Consider the following 19,071-nt stretch of genomic DNA (forward strand, 5'->3'; position numbering starts at 1 on the left):
TACCTGCATTGGTTTCTCTAGTTCTATTTAACACAATCCATGATATTTCTAAAAGTACCATCAGTGTAAATAAAAAAAACTCTCAGAACTAGAAAAAAAACACTTTGGTTATCTTATCTTGGACAAAGCTAAAGTTAGTTTCTTGATAGCTTGAATAATAATAAATAAAAAGCAAGAAACTAAGTTCAGCTTTGTCTACCTTGGATGATTGATTAGCCAGACTGTTTGAAATGGCAAGTGGAGTGCCTCAGTTATACTAACTCATTTGTGAAGACATGACTGAAAGTCTCAGTTATCAGAGCGAGGAGAAAAGATGAGTCACCGCTAGTCACCGTTCAGACGGTCACTATGTGCCGATTCTAAATGAGTGGAACAAATTCCATAGGGATGCTTATAGCTGCCAGTTTGCGCCAGTACTTGGTTGTAGAGAGTCCTGGATTCCGCAGTTTGCTGGGAGTGATTGAGTAACACTAAAATCTCCTGTCAGCCTCATTTCAGCCAGAAGGTAATAGCCACAGTTTATTTACAAACAAAAGATCAGTTTGTAATGCTCAGTTAATTTTATTTTGAGATGTAGGTTTAGTTCACAAAATTTACTTTCATTATTGTGAGCTATAATAACACGTGTTTCCCAAACACACATGTGCAACATATAACATACATCTAGCAGATGACAAGACGAGCACACTTGTATTCGGGGGAAAAAAAAACATTTTTTAATTCTGTATCGAAAAATGTATCATATCATGATGCAAAATAGCAATATGTATTGTATTGTGAAATTTGCATATCACTACCCCCCTACCTCTTCATTTTTGTGTGAAATTAATAATGTTATTGCCTTTTGTGGACTGTTCTAACTGCTGTGAGAGCTTAGCGGCCATCTACAAACTACATTGCAAATAGTGTAACATGCCACCATTTTGGAGCCAGTAGAACACAAGTTACCTCTGTATTTTAGTCTTATAGAGCACCATAATTTTCCCTTAGTACCAATGCCTCTGGGCCCCACTTTGGGGGATTGGTTTCTGAACTTGTCACCTTATTCACTGGTCCTGAGTCATCTTAAGTGAAGTGCTTAATTGAAAATAGCTCATTTTAAAGTTTAGTATTTCTTGTTTAAAGAGAAAAATGTTAGGTTTCAATATCGGATGAGTGCTGTCATGCCATCTATAGTTGTACTAAGAGAACTTGGACTGGGCAGCCAACACTTTTGCAATGCACCACTGCGGAGGACTGGGAGTGCTGTGTTAATTAGCTAGAAGCTGCTTTGAATAAAGAATGTCAGCATTACAGCTTTGCATGTTGAACCTTTAAGGCTCTTAAAATACACACATGCACAGAATCATGTGTACTAATGCAGTTAATGGGACCCTATTGTTTAAATAAAACCTAAGCAGATGCTGCTGCCTCCTCTTAATCTGATATTTCTAAATACAGGCAGGCATGTGGTCCAGAGTGACGCACTCTGGGAGCTAGTGTTGGTCTGTTGGTCATCACTGTAACAGGAAGTGATAAATGTTGAAAAGATTCTGAGGTTGAGTAATGTGCTTATGTTGTGTGCTTTATGTGTGTAAATGCACTCCTGTGTGCTTCAATGCCATGACTGTTTTATATGTGTGCGTTTGTGCAGATACCTGTTTGTTTCATTTTGATGGGAAAGAGTTAAAGCAAAAGATGACTGGGATTGCGAGTAGAGTCAGGTTCAGGGTTAGAAAATTCTCATTATATGTGAATGCACCAATGCAAGTTGATGCTAATACTTGATGTTTTTCATGTATGTATCTGCTAATGGCGATACTGAAACATATATAAAATAAAGAAATTGGGACTAAATCTACCTGGACTAGCATTATGGAGTCTGTAATTGTAGAACTACAAAGTGCACCTATATAGTAAGTGGAGCTGATAAAACGGACAGTGAGTGTAGAAACAAGGAGGTGGTCATATTGTTATGTCTGATCGGTGTATGTGTGTGATATAATATATATATCTTTTCAACATTTATCACTTATATGTATGTTTGTGTGTGTGTATAAATATAAAAAAATGACTAACAATTTGACTAATAATTTAATCCCTAATGAGCAGAATGAGCATTGGCCAAAATTACTTAAAAATCTAGAATAAAAGTTACTGTTTTGGAGATATACAGTACTGTGGTTCCAGGTTTCTCTTCGATCTCACCAGCCATCACATAGATTTATTACATTCCATCAGCAGCTCTTTGGATTTAACAGAATGAAGAATTGATTAGCCATACCAGGTATAGGAAGATAACTACACATAGTAGTGGGCAAAACACACTGACATAGATAAAATCACTGCATATTATAATAATGTTATTTGTATTTATTTATTAGTATTAGTTCTTAGCAAGTAAAATCTAGCCGACCAGATAATAAATAACCTTTTGATCTGAATTTCTCAGGTTCGAAAACTTTTGCATAATAATGTGTTTATATAATACACATGAGGCGTTTTATCATTAAATATATTATTACATGCATATGCTCACTGAACAGCCTGTACTGAATAGTATAAGCCAGATAATCTCACAGTTACAGTAACACAGAGCCAACTAGGCCAACTTTATTGTCTCTATTACTTTATAACACTGTTTTTGCATAGGCCCATATTCTTTACTGCTGAGGTTTCTACTGAGCTAAGCAAGTGTACATGGTGTCCTCTTTATGTGCTCTCTCACACACACACACACACACATCCCATCTCTTTCTCTACTTTGCTTGCTGTCTTGAACACACAAAGCACCCCGAATGTCCCAGAGCAACGCTAACAGAATACAGAATACACTCTGGCTTTACCTCAAAAGTTCTGAGGAAAAAAAGTTCATTCATTTCCTTTATTCAGTCTTTTGCATTCAAGCTGATGAAAAGTGAGCACAGCTCACGGATTACAACATAAGTGTCCGAAGAATGTGGGCAACGGGCAACATAGACGCGAGTTAGTTTGGATTTGCAGTTTGAAAGTTGCACTTTTCAAGCTTATAGAAACGCTAAGCTATGAAAACAGAAGTACAAAAGCTGGACAGTTTAAAGCTAATCAATACAATAACACAGTCCTGAGGATGGCGTGGTGTTTAATAATTGAGTGGATGTGGCCCAGACTGGAATCAATGATCATTCTGTGTGTGTAACGTGCCTCAGGGTTTATCCGGATTTACCCCCGCTGTTATAATCTAACGTTGCCTTGCACGTGTTTTATGTGTGAGTTTGATGACTCCAGTGATACAGGATGTCGTCTTCCTTATAGTAGCTGGTTTATTCTCACGAACATGATATAAACTTAAGAACATTAAAATGGCTGAAACTTAATGTTCTCTTTTTTTTGGATATACAAAGAGTGATGCTTGGTTGAATTATTGCATATTAACCTGAATGATTTAATTGATTTTAAATTGATCTGTAGTACCATTTTCCAATTTAAGTGACCACAAGCTCATTAATGTAACACTGTAAGATTTGAAGATAAATCTGTAAAGTTTTTTCCCACAAATGTTCTTTTCAAAATGTGTATTTAAAAGTTATATATGTAAAACTATCATATAACTACCAGTACATATGTATGTCACTACCGCATTTAGGTATTCTAACATTTTTCTAACATAACATTTTGTTATTTTGTTTCATATCCTTAGAGTTTACAAGGGAAACCATAAAAGTAGTAAGATTTAACAGTTAAAAGTAATACAAACTTACTTTTCTATTTAAAACAAAAAAAAGATAAACATCTGTAATGAGAAACACATATGTGGACACGTGGCGTTTATGTTTAAATAGTAATCCTGTTAGATACATTGTATTACTGCCTCAATCTACTTCTCTCAGCATGTAGCCATGTAGGTATTGCGTCTTTAAGCACAAAAATAATGTTACTGATGTGAATTTGTAATATTAATGTGTACAGTAATAATCGAGTGATGCTATTTTTTATGGTTGGCAGAATGGTGGTATTTGGAGGTTGGCTGAGGCTCTGTGGAGTCTGACTCCGTTCCATCAGGGCAGTGCCCCCCTGCGGCTGGAGCAGCAGCTGGTAAGTAAACTCAGATAAAGCTCACCACTCAGCATACACACACACACTCTACCACCCAGCACACTAAAGGCTCTTCAGCTGTTTATTGCTGTAAGGAAGACTCTGCATTCATGTTCATATATGATGTCTGGTGTTTAAATACTGTGCAGGAGTCTGAGAAAATTATACATAAAGTCGTCTTTATCTGGGCCATGAGCATTTACTGGTTCAACACTAGAAGAAATACAAATAAACAAACAGAAACATGTTTTTGATTTAATGTGAGGGAGTGTGTTAGCTTAACCATTTCAAATGTCCAGGATTAACCGTTACCATCCAATACCTAGTTTATCTAATTAGTCCTTCATTAAATAAAGTCAGGAGTGCTGTTGATGGATTGTTAAAGAAGTTATTCTTCTAGTTAATTCATTTAATTAAGACACAAACCCATTTCCAAAAAAAATTTTGGATAAATGTAAGAAAATACATACACAGCAATGATTTTCAACTGCTTTTTATCTGTATTTAATTGAAAACATTACAAAGACCAGATATTTATTTTTTTAACTAATACTTTATTGTTTTTTGTACATATACACTTATTCTTAATTTGATGCCTGCAACATGTTCCAAAAAAGCTGAGACAGGAGCATGTTTACCAGTGTGTTACATCATCTTTCTTTTTAACAACGTTCAGTAATCGTTTGGGAACTGAAGACACCAGTTATTGTAGTTGTGACAGTGGATTTTTTTCCTGTTCTTGCTTGATATAACACTTCATCTGCTCAGCAGTCTGGGGGCTCAGGTCTGGACTGCAGGCAGGCCAGTCTAGCACCTGCACTCTCTTGATATGAAGTCATGCTGTTGTAACATGTATAGAATATGGCTTGACATTGTCTTGCTGAAACAAGCAGGGACAACCCTGAAAAAGACGTTGTCTAGATAGCAGCACATTCTCCTCTAAAATGCGGATGTACATCCCTGAAAGACATCATCTAGATGGCAGCCTATTTTGCTCCAAAATGCGGATGTACTTCTCAGCATTAATTGTGGCTTCACAGATGTGCAAGTTACCCATGATATGGGCACTAACACACCCCCATACCACTACAAACCCTGACCTTTGATCTTTGCGTTGGTGACAATTGGGATGGAACTTGATGGAACATGACATAAATTATTTCTGAAAACAGTTTGAAAGGTAGACTTGTGGACCACAGCGCACGTTTCCACTTTGCGTCAGGCCATCTCAGATGGGCTTTAGCCTAGAGAAGTTGGCTTCTTTTCTGGATGTTGTTGATGTATGGCTTCCGTTCTATAGTAGAGTTTTACCTTGCATTTGTAGATGTGAGGAACTGTGTTCACTGACAAGGGTTTTCCGAAGAATTCCTAAGTCCATTTGGTTATATTCATTACAAAAGAATGTCAGTTTTAATGCAGTACCTTCTGAAAGACTGACGGTCATGAGCATTTAATATTGATTTCTTTGGATTTTCTGAATCTTTCGATAATGTTATGGACTTGTGGATGGTGAAATCCCAAAATTCCTTGCAATCGTGCATTGAGAAGCATTGTTCTTAAACTGTTGGGCTGGTCATTTAATCAGTTTTCTGCAAAGTGCCTACTGAGCCTTTCATAAATGCTCCCTTTAAACACAATCATGATAACATCACCAGTTACCTACTGATCTGTTTACCTGTGGAAAGTTCCAAAACAGGTGTTTTTGATCATTCAGCATCTTACATTGCCCCTGTCCCAACATTTTGTGGAATGTGTTGTAGGCATTAAATTTGGAATTAGCATATACACTATATGGCTAAAAGTATGTGGATATCTGACCAGCACATCTGTATGAGATTTTTAGACATCTCATTCCAAAACCAAGGGGCATTACTATGAAGTTGCCATAATAGCCTCCACTCTTCTGGGAAGCCTTTCCACAAGATTTTGGAGTGTGTCTGTAAGAATTTCTGTCCAGTTAGTCAAAAAATCATTTGTGAGGTCGGGCCCTGAGGCTGGACGAAAAGGCCTTGCTCGCGTTTCAGCGTTCCAATTTATCCCAGGCCACTGGAGTTCCTCCACACCGAACTTGTCAAGCCATGTTTCTATGGACCTCGCCTTCCCTAAACTGTTGTCACAAAGTTGGAAGCATAGAATTGTTTAACATGTCTTTGTATGCTGTAGAAACCCTAAAAACAACCTGACCATTATCCCTCCTCCACCAAACTTTACTGTTGGCACTGTGCATTCTGGTTTGTAGCGTTCTCCTGGCATTAGCCAAATCCAGATTCGTCCATCAGACTGCCAGATAGTGAAGTATGAGTCACCACTCCAGAGAGCACATTTCCACTCCTTCAGAGTCCAGGGGCGGCGTGCTTTATACCACTCCAGCCGACGCTTGGCACTGTGCATCGTGATCATAGGGTTGTGCTCAGCTGCTCAGCCATGGAAACCCATTTCATGAAACTCCCACAGTTCTTGTGTTGATGTTGCTTCCATAGGCAGTTTAGAACTCTGTAATGTGTGAGGCTTAAGAGGAAAGGAGATTTCTATGCGCTACGTGGATCACCGCTCTGTGAGTTTGCATGGTCTGTCACTTTGTGACTGAGCTGTTCTTACTTCTAGACACCTCAGTTTCATAATTAACAGTTGATGGGGCAGATTTAGCTAAGTACAGATTTCCTGCACTGGCATAAGAGCCATCCTTTGACAGTGCCACATTTAAGATCACTCTTCAGTATGACCCATTCTACTGCCAGTGTTTGTCTCTGGAGATTGCATGATTATTGATTTTTATACACTGGTTAGCAAGGGGTATAGTTGAAACACCTGAATTCAATAATTTGGGAGGGGTGTCCAAATACATTTGGCCATATACAAAAAAAGGAAAATAATGCATATCTCTTCTTTGTGCTGTTTTCAGTGAAAGACTTGTAAAAGACAGTTTACAAATCTCTTCTTTTTGGGTTTATATTACTACCTTTTTTTAAAAACAAAACATTGTTTTTAAACTTGTTACATTTTACTGTATTTTTGTTTTATTTGTATTTATTCTAATGTTCTAATGTTTATAGTTTTAACTGGCAAAATTCACTCGTTGCTACAATAAATAGTTTTAAACAGTTTTCTTGGCTTCCCTGCACAGTACTGTATTTAAGCAATGGAACACAAGAGGGAGTGTCTTATGAATGAAGGTGAGTACCATTAATGGAGGTGAGAAGCAAGTGAAGAGTTATCAGAAGCATATCTGACTCAAGAAAATAATACTTTACCGCGTTGGTGCCCTTGCATTCCAAACAAACTGTGTTCCAGTAGCTGTTTATTATTATAATAATTATAATCACAGATTATCACAGTTGTGACACACAGTCTTGAGTGTTCTATTGTGTTTATGCAACCGTTTTGTAAAATAAAGAAAAAAGTAAAGCAAAGAAGCTCTAAATATTTAATCAAATGTGTTTTAATATTGAAAATTCCTATCACCAAAAAAGCAGCATCCTTTTGCATTACAGATAGAGCCATAAACTGTCCCAATATGGTGTTCGCTTTTTACTTGCCAGTCTGTAATGCATTTCCCAGCACATCTTGTTTGATCAGTTTGTTTAGTTTCTAGCTAATTCAGGTTCAGAATTTGATGCAGTCCTTCTTAAAGAAGTTACCTCTAATGTGTCCGTTTTCTGTTTTCATATATACTAAAGTAGTTACTCAGCAACCGGTGCTCATGCAGTTGATGGTTATAATGAAAAAAATGTGTTGTAAATAACAGCATGGCTAGAACGCTTCTCAACCTATCAGACTGTGCGGTCAGAACAGTGTTTGGTGATGCAGATGTTAAGTGGCCTGTTATAGCTTTTTATCAGTTACTGAAAGCATAAGATGATAAATACAGCTACATCTCTTTTGACAAATGTATGGTTGTTGGTAATGTTTGATCATGAGTAATTAACGTCTTGGTTTTGTGGAGCAGTAAGCAAAGACATTGACTCATGTAATTTCTGAAACATGACTGTAATGGAGATGGCATCTGAATCATTTTTTGTAAAATTAATTGTTTTAGTCATTATTAATACATTTTTTTATTGTTTATCAGTTCATTCAGATAGTTGCTCAAGAGAAGTGAGAAGAAAGGAAGGAGTTATCAGAAGCATATTTGAGTCAAGAAAAAAGTACTTTACCACATTGGTGCCCTTGTGTTCCAAATAAACTGTGTTCCAGCAGCAGACTATAATGGTAGGGTAGGTAATTAAAGTATTGATTTGCAGTCTCAGACAAATTTTGATAAATTTGTTTCTCTCTCTCTTCCTCTCTCTCTCTGTTCCGACAGGACACTGCATTTCGTCAGTACTCTCTGCGCTGTGTCTTGTCTCAGGATGTGCTGCTGCAGGAGGATGTGGAGCTGATCGAGCTTTTAGACCCCAGCGCTCTCTCTCTGGGCTCCACTAATACTGTCTGCCCTAGTGCGACCACAGCTCTGCCTGCGCCATACTACCTCTCACCACCGTCACTATGGTACACGCACGCACACACACTCTGCTTACATCAGCTTAGACATTATAGCAATGATTCAGCCAAAAATCTAATTTCTCCCCCCGTATCTTAAATGTAGTCGATCAGCCAAGATTGTCTGGACTGCAGGCAGGCCAGTCTAGCACCTGCACTCTCTTGATATGAGGTCACGCTGTTGTAACATGTAAAGAATATGGCTTGACATTGTCTTGCTGAAACAAGCAGGGACAACCCTGCCATATTCTATACATGTTACAACAGCGTGACTTCATATCAAGAGAGTGCAGGTGCTAGACTGGCCTGCCTGCAGTCTAGACTCATGTTTGCTTCTTTAGATTTGCCCTGGAGCTACAAGGTTAATGGAGCCACCCAGAATTGTACAAACCTCATATCTCATATCATACTCGCCTCAAACCGTGTTGAGTTTTTAGTAGTGTCAAATAGACTTGCTTATATGTTTTCTGACACTGTATGACATACTGTTATCTATAAAATGTATGGACATAATACAGGGCAGCTTGGCTGCTACTACTGTTTTTACGTATATGACATGCTTGACCCTAGATTTGTAATTTTTTGTAGAAAACTGTATGTCACAGTATCGGAAACCAAGTATGTTTTGAGATTGATTAAAGGACAATTCTATATTAAAAAGTTATGCATAAATCAATGATTTAGTTGTTAACAAAGACACTCAGAGTGGTTTGTTGTGAAATGGTGCAGTGTGCGAAAACGTACAGACTCAGATTTCTTCACAGTGGTGGTGATGGGGACCAAGGGTCACAATGTCTACAATGCAAATATAGACATTTTATTTACAATCCAAAACCACCAGTGAATCTTCATGTGCCTTCTGAGTTTTGATGTGGAATTGTGAAAATGGTAAAATAGTAGTAAATATGAAAAAGTAAACTTTTTTGGAGGCTATTTTCTCTTATTATGCCCTTTATGTACCTTGCTGCCATGAATGTGTTTTAAAACTACATTTTAGGCCAAAAATTCCCTCAAAACCGTTGTAAAACAATGTCTCAGACAACAGGCAGGATATTTTTTTGTGAAATAACAGTCTGTGAGGCATTAAACTCTTCAGACATCTGGTTTTCATCACCACTGTGAGCAAGTCAGACTCAGCAGGTTTCTCTAGAAAGGCACATTTCACATCAGATTACTCTGAATGACTTTGCTCACATCTTAATGATTTAATTATGGATAAAGGTGTAAAAAATCAGTGGAATTTCTTTTGAACAACTTGATGTGGTTTAAGACAAGTGTGTGATGATTTAGACATGCAGTTTACTCATTTTATGTTCAAAGCGTTCTACTAATGGTCTTGTATCTTGAACGCAAAACTAACATGGCACCTAAGTTCGGTATAAGTTTGTATAATGAACGAATCGATTACATTTGGTAAAGAGTAAAAATTGTGTAAATTTAATTTTTGGTTAAACCATCAGTTCAAATGCACAATATATACCATGCAACAGTATAACTTACAACACCTACAGTCAAATACATGAAGCATTCTTTACTGTAAGCATGGCAGTAAGGATGTGTGTTTGTTCACAGGGATGTCTCCGTATTGGTCGGACTGGTGGCCGTCCTCCTTGCTGTTTGGTGTTCTTGTCCTGAGGATGATCAAGCCCTGTTGTGGCTGTGTGTGTGTGCAGTGTGTGTTCTGTGTATGTTTCGTGGTGTGTCTCTGTGGCGTAAGGCAGGGCTGCAGCAGCGTGTTCAATCTCAAGCCATCCAGTTGGAAAGTCTGGTGATGAATAGTCGAGCGCTGACCAGCCTGGCCCGCAAATCACTCCGTCTAATCCAGGAGACTGAGGTCATCTCTCGCGGATTCACCCTGTAAGTGTATATTTTTCACTTTTTTTTTTCTTTACATCATTTTTCAACCTGTTCTGTAAAAGTGTCTGTTGTCTGAGTTTGCTGTTTGTGTTTTACCCCTAAAGCCCCTAAACTGTGTGTAGATTCATGCTTCATTTTCTCACTATAACTACTTATAACTTTAACATAAGTTCAAAGTAGATACTAAATCATTCATAGTAGTTACTGGTTGGAGATGCACAACGTATATTATGTTTGCAATGAGTAAGCAAATGAGCCCTCTCACCAGTCACAATGTTTTTCAACTGTGTGCTGTGAGCATTCTGACCAATCACCGTTGAAGATGAGAGTTTCTGTGGGTGTTTCGATCAACGTATTCATATAATCCTAGAGGGATGCCTGATCATGAGTTTTATGGCCAGTTCCAGTTTCTGTACTGCAAGTGTGTCAAACTACTTTACCATGAGCCCCTTTGCATATTTATAGTTCATCCTTAAATCTGGCAGGCAAATAATGTTTTAATTTTTCCATCTAAATATTTACATCTGCCTCACTCTCCAAACACTTTTGCAGGTAACCCAGCATAAGCCACATGACACCAGTTTAGACTGATGATTATGGCATTAAAATCAAAAATAGTGCTGCGTGCAAGTGGAACCATTCAAACAAAACACACAGCGTGAATGCTGAACACTGAGAAGGCATGTCTGTAATTTAGCTGTTAGTTGTTTATTTTAATTTGGACCAATAGTTAAAGCTGCCTTTGCGAATATTCATGGCATGTCTTAGATACAGCAATCTAATTAAGAATTAAGAAGTTCAAGGAATCAGCCAAATTGGCCGATAGACGATTTTTATTAACTAAAGGAAACACACCGGCGCATTGTCAGTGTTTTCTTTTATCCAAAGTCGCAATATAAACAGCATTATTTGCTCTTTACTAGACCAAACTGCCATTTTAAGTTCATAAACTAAAATTCAGATACCTTGTTATATAACATTAGTCAAAAATGTGCTACATGGAGGTAACTGGTATTTATGGCACAGTGAGTTTATAACGTATTGTTATAGGTGTAGCAGCAGCATTCAAATACAGCACGAGTGCACTCACTCATTTGTCTCCCATTATTTATGTCGTAAAACTGCAACACAGATCAACCAAAGTAAAAATAATACATTGGGCTGATTTGCATGTTTGGAACAAAATTCTGCTGATTCTGATCTTGGCTGATTCCGATTGTGCATCCCTATAATGCAACAAACGTAAATTATTTTGGTCAAAATAATACAGGCCGATTTTTTTTTTTAAAATATGTCCCAAGATAAATGACTGTTTTGCTTTATTTGTGTTTTACAACTAGGATGTGCAGTTTAAGGAGTTCCTTTTTTAGCCTCATAATTCATTGTTTGTTGCTGGTTTCTGCTCCATTTCTATGTTAGAGGGTCATCTGAGATATGCTGTGGCAGCAGTGTGCATGAATGTTCGTGACTTCACACAATTTTAACATGCAGCCTACGTAAAGGGTTAATATCATAAGGGTTGTGAAATCTGCCTCAGGGAAAGCTGTACATTGCGGTGTGTGTGTGTGTGTGTGTGTGTGTGTGTGTGTGTGTAAATTGGAGGGAAAAGTTGCTTTACCATGGAATGCAATTATCACTTGACGTAAACAAACAGCTTAAACCATTTAAGACTTCCTGGCTTTCTTTTTCAATCTCAGAAATTACTCAAGTTTGGTTATTAACAGACAACATATGTGACCAATCAGCTCATTTCCCAGCAAAATTAATATATACACATACAAACACACAGACTCTAATGCTCGAGAGGAAAGGTTAATGTAACTGATTATATTTGTTCTGTCATGTGGTGTCATTTATGGCATGTGTTGTCCATATGTTGTCAAATCTGTGTGTAATTCTTTAACTGCTATAGTGTTGTGCTAGTGCATGTTGGGTAATGCATGTGCAAAGTGTATGTGGTTTGATTTATATATGTCATGTGCATGCTGTTGTCTTTGTTGTGTCTGGTAGTATTTCTAAGTGTGCAGTCATATGCAAAAGTTTGAACAGTACTGGTCAAATTACATGTTTTGTTGATTGTAAAATAATGATAGTGAAAATAATTCAACGTATCCTCTACAGAGAACAAACTTAAGTATGGCATTATTTTTGCAAATATGCAGTTTAACATATTGAAAAATAGCAAATAAACAGTAATTCTGCATTAGAATGTGCAGAAGAGTGTTCTCTGTAGAGAATGTGTACTTATTTTTACTTTTAAAAATGTGCACATTTGCAAATGTAAATCTATAGATATGTAATTTTCTGTGTAGAGTTTGTGGTGTGGGGTAACATTTAATCACAGTACTATGTTAAAAGTCCACAGTGATCATAAAAATAGGGATGCATAATGATATCAGAGTCAAATTGGTATTATCAGATATTTACTAAAAAATAATGCCGTCAGACAGGTGTTCACATTTGAGCAGTATTTTAAACCAATATTTGATCATGTATTTTGTTCTCTAGAAAAGCAGAATGTTAAGGTGATGCTGGGTTGTTGTACTAAAATGCCTGAATTTGATTCATTTTTACTGCATATTTAACCCTCTACAAATAAGTAGGGTGAACTGATATCCTATCTACTACACTAATTGTACCCAACATAGAATAGAAACTTGGCTGTTGAGCTGCCCTGTCTGAACGTGTTAAGTCATTTTAGCCCATCCTCTGACCATAGTGTTTCAGACCTTAAAAAGCTTCAGGTCTCAGAACAAAAACACTGTAGTTTCTCAGCTCTCGTACAGTCAGGCCAAGCTAAGCGGCTACAGACACCACGGCACTGTACGATTCTTTCGTACAAGATTAATTACAGTTTATTCGTAGATAATTAGTTTATTATTAGTAGTTTATCATTTTTAACTGCGCTTTTTTGACGTTCTTATATTTGATAAAGATTAAGCTTCAACTCGCACACTATCACTACATTTCCTCCCATATCCAAATCAGAGTGAGGAGCTATCTCAAAATTGCTGGATGAAAAAGTATTGCTGTTATTATTGTTTTTATTAATAGCAGTAGTACCTCTGTAAGTACATGTGCTGATGGTTTGAACATATCATCAGTGATGTTCATGGAAGCATCAACACGTACTTGTAGAGATAATAATAGTGTTCATTTATTTATATATTTATTTTTTTGCACTCGGCTATTACACACAGTTTTTCATTTAAAAGACTGTGTACGTATGTCAGCTGCATACAAATATTAATAACATTTTTTTCATGTACAGGTTTAATTTACAGTGGTGTGAAAAAGTGTTTGCCCCCTTCCTGATTTCTTATTCTTTTGCATGTTTGTCACACTTAAATGTTTCAGATCACCAAACAAATTTAAATATTAGACCAAGATAACACAAGTAAACACAAAATGCAGTTCATAAATGAAGATCTTTATTATTAAGGGAAAAAGAAATCCAAACCTACAGGGCCCTGTGTGAAAAAGTGATTGCCCCCCCCCATTAAAACATAAATTAACTGTGGTTTATCACATCTTTGGAAAGCTGAGTTCAATTTCCCTAACCACACCCAGGCCTGATTACTGCCACACCTGTTCTCAATCAAGAAATCACTTAAATAGGACCTGCCTGACAAAGTGAAGTAGACCAAAAGATCCTCAAAAGCTAGACATCATGCTGCGATCCCAAGAAATTCAGGAACAAATGAGAAACAAAGTAATTGTGATCTATCAGTCTGGAAAAGGTTATAAAGCCATTTCTAAAGCTTTGGGACTCCAGCGAACCACAGTGAGAGCCATTATCCACAAATGGCGAAAACATGGAACAGTGGTGAACCTTCCCAGGAGTGGCCGGCCGACCAAAATTACCCCAAGACCGCAGCGACGACTCATCCAAGAGGTCACAAAAGACCCCACAACAACATCCAAAGAACTGCAGGCCTCACTTGCCTCAGTTAAGGTCAGTGTTCATGACTCCACCATAAGAAAGAGACGGGGCAAAAATGGCCTGCATGGCAGAGTTCCAAGACAAAACCCCTGCTGAGCAAAAAGAACATAAAGACTCGTCTCAGTTTTGCCAGAAAACATCCTGATGATCCCCAAGACTTTTGGGAGAATACTCTGTGGACTGAAGAGACAAAAAAAACCTTTGGAAGGTGTTTGTCCCAGTTACATCTAGCGTAGAAGTAACACATAATTTCAGAAAAGGAACATCATACCAACAGTAAAACATGGTGGTGGTAGTGTGATGGTCTGGGGCTGTTTTGCTGCTTCAGGACCTGGAAGACTTGCTGTGGTAAATGGAACCATGAATTCTGCTGTCTACCAAAAATTCCTGAAGGAGAATGTCCGGCCATCTGTTCGTGACCTCAAGCTGAAGCACACTTGGGTTCTGCAGCAGGACAATGATCCAAAACACACCAGCGAGTCCACCTCTGAATGGCTTAAGAAAAACAAAATTAAGACTTTGGAGTGGCCTAGTCAAAGTCCTGACCTGAATCCGATTGAGATGCTGTGGCATGACCTTAAAAAGGCGGTTCATGCTTGGAAACCCTCCAATGTGGCTGAATTACAACAATTCTGCAAAGATGAGTGGCCAAAGTTCCTCCACAGCGCTGTAAAAGACTCATTGCCAGTTATCGCAATCGCTTGATTGCAGTTGTTGCTGCTAAGGGTGGCCCAACCAGTTATCAGGTTTAGGGGGGGCAATCACTTTTTCACACAGGGCCCTGTAGGTTTGGATTTCTTTTTCCCTTAATAATAAAGATCTTCATTTATGAACTGCATTTTGTGTTTACTTGTGTTATCTTTGTCTAATATTTAAATATGTTTGGTGATCTGAAACATTTAAGTGTGACAAACATGCAAAAGAATAAGAAATCAGGAAGGGGCAAACACTTTTTCACACCACTGTATGTTTTTATATATTCTTTGCACACTTTGTTAAGCTGTATACTGTCACATAAATATAGAAAAAAAGATGGTCTTACCTGCTGCCTGCCTCAGTTTTAACCTGGCATCTTTGTGAGTGTTGTAAAAAATGATGATGATAATGATGATGATGATGATGATGATGATATTTAGATCATCATGATGATTTCTGAGCCTTTTTGCTCTGGTGTAGGTCACACTACAGCCTACCAGGGTGTTATGATTAACAAAAGACACCATAATCGCTGGCAAAAAACACGTTGAAGACGGAGATGAGCTAGACTTATATAACGTCTTTTTCTCAAATATCAACCAATGAAATGACCAAAATGACCTTCTCTAAGATATAGCCATTTATTCTGACTGTATCTTATTAAGGTTGTGCATGCTTAAAGGGGAATTCCACCACTTTTTCAAAATTTCTTCATAATTCAATTATTTAGATGTAAACAAAGTTATTCAGGGTGGTTTGATGTGAAATGGTTTGGTGTAGTGAAACTTAGACTCAGGTTTTTTTTTTTATTTACAGTGGTGCTGATATGAACCAGAGGTTGCAAAGCCTAAAACGCAAATATAACCATTTTATTCAATATCCAAAACCACCAGTTAACCTACACGTCTTCTCAGTTTTTCTATGTAATATTGATGATAGTAAAATAGTTACAAATCTGAAAAAGGTTCTCATTGACTGTTGTTTTGCCTTACAACGCCCTGCATGTACCTCTCCACTGTAAATGCATTTAAAAATTAGTTTTAGGCCAAAAGCTTATCTCAGAACTATAAAACTACAACAAAAACTATAAAAAATTGTATCAGGCAGCGTATTCATAATGAACGTATAATGAAATAACTTTGTGATGTAGATTTTACTCGCATTAGACACTTCAGACATCTTGTTCCTATCACCACCACCGGCAACAGTTCTGGTGGTCGGTTTCTCTAGAACAGAGCTCTCCTCCTCATCGTGTGGCTTCTTGTTAGTGTTTCTCAGTACTCATCTGTTAAACAAATTTAAGATAAATCACTGGTGTTGCCACAACTAAGCATTCCATCTAAGAGAAGGCAAATTTGGCCAAGACAACATAGGTAATTACATGCAGCGGTTAGCTAACTTTTTCGCAAGTGCTGCTCTCTCCCACGGTCTCCTTTAGCCTCTCGCTTTCACTCTCTCACTGTCTCCCCCAACCAGAGCTGTGTTCCTGTAGCGGTCAAATTCAAAGCAAGTTATTTTTTTGAAGCAGTTTAATAAAAATTCTCAACACGGTCATAATATGCATGGGTAGGTGGGTAGATAAAAAAAAGCAACACTTTTAGCAATTATGAGGCAGTTCCTAACTCTGACACGGACATGGGAGCAAAGAAAATGATAGTATGTGAGTTGAAGCATAATTATCAAATTAAAGGTAAAAGCTAAGGGGGAAAAAATACCCCCCAACTCATGTAACCTGTGTACAGCAACTTTTTTCATGCGATTATTCAAATAAGAGGGTGGCACAGGCCTGTTGTAGGGTAGCGTGTACAGTGTATGATTTCTCTGTTTTTGTATGTGGCTTGTATGAAGTACATCATTGAATGCTTGTGTGTGTGTTTTCTGTGTAATGTATGTATGTATGTATATATATATATGTATATGTGTGTGTTTGTGGATTGAATGAAGTGTACGTTACATGTTTGTGTGTTGTTTGTATGTTATTTGTACACTAACTGGCCGTTTTGTCAGGTTTACCTATCTTGTGTCTACACTCATTGTCCAGGACCACTTACTGTATAGGTGCACTCTGTAGTTCTGCAATTTTAGACCGCAGTCCATCTGTTTCTTTGCATAATTTTTAGCACCCTTTTACCCTGTTCATAAATGGGTCAGGACCCCCACAGGACCAGCACAGAGCAGGTATTATTTGGGTGGTGGGTCATTCTCAGCACTGCAGTGACACTGACATGGTGGTGGCGTGTTAGTGTGTGTTGTGCTGCTACAAGTGGATCTGTCTACTCTATTAGACACACCTACCTTGTTGCTTCACCCTGTACATGTAAAGTCAGAGACAGTAGTTTATCTGTTGCTGCACAGTTTGTGTTAGTCATCCTGTAGTCCTTCCTCATGGTCAATTTATGGACACAAGATTCTGCTCACAGGACTCTGTTGGCTAAATATTTTTGGTTGGTGGACTATTCTCAGTCCAGCATTGACACAGACATTTTTAAAAACTCCAGTCGTACTTGCACAACACACACTAAAACGCTGCCACCACCACATTAGTGTGGCTGCAGTGCTGAGAATGATCTACCACCCAAATAATATCTGCACTGTGGTGGTCCCGGGACAGTCCTGACCATAGATGAATGTAGTAAAGCTAACAAATTATGCAGAGAAACAGATGGACTATGGTCTGTAATTGTAAAGCTTCAGTTGTACCACCTATGTGGTACGTGGACCTGATAAAACAAGCAATGAGTGTAGATACAAGGTAAGTGAACCTAATAAACGATCATGATTTGTAGCATGTGCAGTTTGTAGTATGCGTGTTGTTTGATTGAAGCAGGCTGTGTGTATGATTGATTGCGTATCAGTGTAAATTTAACTGTAGCGAGTGTGTGGTATGTTATTTGTGTAGCGTGTATTGTGTCTGCCCTGATGGTTCTCGGACGTCTGCACAGTTGGATCACGTTTCACTTGTCAAGTTTACTCGACAGGGTGAGTGCGGCCTGTCCCTTTAACAGGGCGGGGCAACTGCGCAGCCAGCAGCTGATTGGTCTGAGGAAAGCGGCCTATCAGAGTCTACGCTGCGCCTTCAGAGCCTCCCGGCTTGCTACCTGCATCATGCTTAAATCATATCCTTCTCTTACTGACTTATTCTTCATGAGATACATTACCATTCAAAAATTAGGAATTATTGGGAAATATATTCATGTCAATGTTTTTTTGTTATTTTATAGACAACAATAGCAGTACATATTTAAATATTATAACCTAGTCACCAAAATGTATTTTAATTTGTTTTTCAATATTTCAAATATTTTGAGAACAAAAATAAGTTACAGTCATGTTCAAAAGTTTGAATACCCCGATCAAATAACAAGCAAAAACAAGTTAACACATCATCTATAAGGAACACGTCTGCACATTTTAAAGCACAATTACTGTTTATGTGCTGAGTTTAACATATGTGGGGAAAAAAAAAAACAAAATATATAACTTGCAAAGCCCATATTTAGTTTTTCCAATATGTTAAATTCAACAAATAAACAGTAATTGTGCATTAAAATGTGCAGAAATGTGTTTGAAGAGAACGCATACTTATTTTCACTCAGAAAATCAAGGGGTGCCCGTTTGCATATGACTGTATCAAATGATAAATAATGCCCTACATGTGATCAGAACATGACAGCGTAGAGGGAGAAGAGAGAGCTTCTTTACGTATCTAAAAATGAAGAGACAGTGTTTCAAATAGTTATTGTCCACAATAACAGTATGTTGTGTGTTGAATATTGCAGTAAACCTTACTAGCACAGGTCTAGTTCTGAATAAAGTTTTGTGTAATGTGATTTTGTCGCTCGTGTTTAAGCTGTTGGGTCCTTAACAGTACATGCCTGTACTTTTCCACTCAATTCGGAGATCGACAATGTCACTAACTACGTCTCCACTGTGCCAATCAGAGAGCTGGGTCTTGGCCTGGGGGCGGAGCATCTTTCTGATGAACAGGCACAGGAGCTGACCAATGACTACAGCCTGCCTGCCCTGAAGGTCAGCAAAACTCG

At 37.9% G+C, this 19,071-nt stretch overlaps 1 protein-coding gene across 2 annotated transcripts in view; it reads left to right on the forward strand.

Moving 5' to 3' along the window:
• vezt (vezatin, adherens junctions transmembrane protein) overlaps positions 1-19,071 on the forward strand; it is a 36,121-nt gene that overhangs the window by 4,624 nt on the left and 12,426 nt on the right. The window contains exons 3-7 of one of the 2 annotated variants that reach the window (XM_036577309.1): positions 3,964-4,053; positions 8,357-8,541; positions 10,105-10,389; positions 17,995-18,144; positions 18,910-19,057. In XM_036577309.1, the coding sequence (XP_036433202.1) occupies positions 3,964-4,053; positions 8,357-8,541; positions 10,105-10,389; positions 17,995-18,144; positions 18,910-19,057 (858 nt within the window). The remainder of the gene's footprint in view (positions 1-3,963; positions 4,054-8,356; positions 8,542-10,104; positions 10,390-17,994; positions 18,145-18,909; positions 19,058-19,071) is intronic. The other variant, XM_036577310.1, reaches the window with a different exon arrangement.

Source organism: Colossoma macropomum, unplaced genomic scaffold (genome assembly GCF_904425465.1).
Source record: "Colossoma macropomum unplaced genomic scaffold, Colossoma_macropomum, whole genome shotgun sequence".
NCBI lineage: Eukaryota > Metazoa > Chordata > Actinopteri > Characiformes > Serrasalmidae > Colossoma > Colossoma macropomum.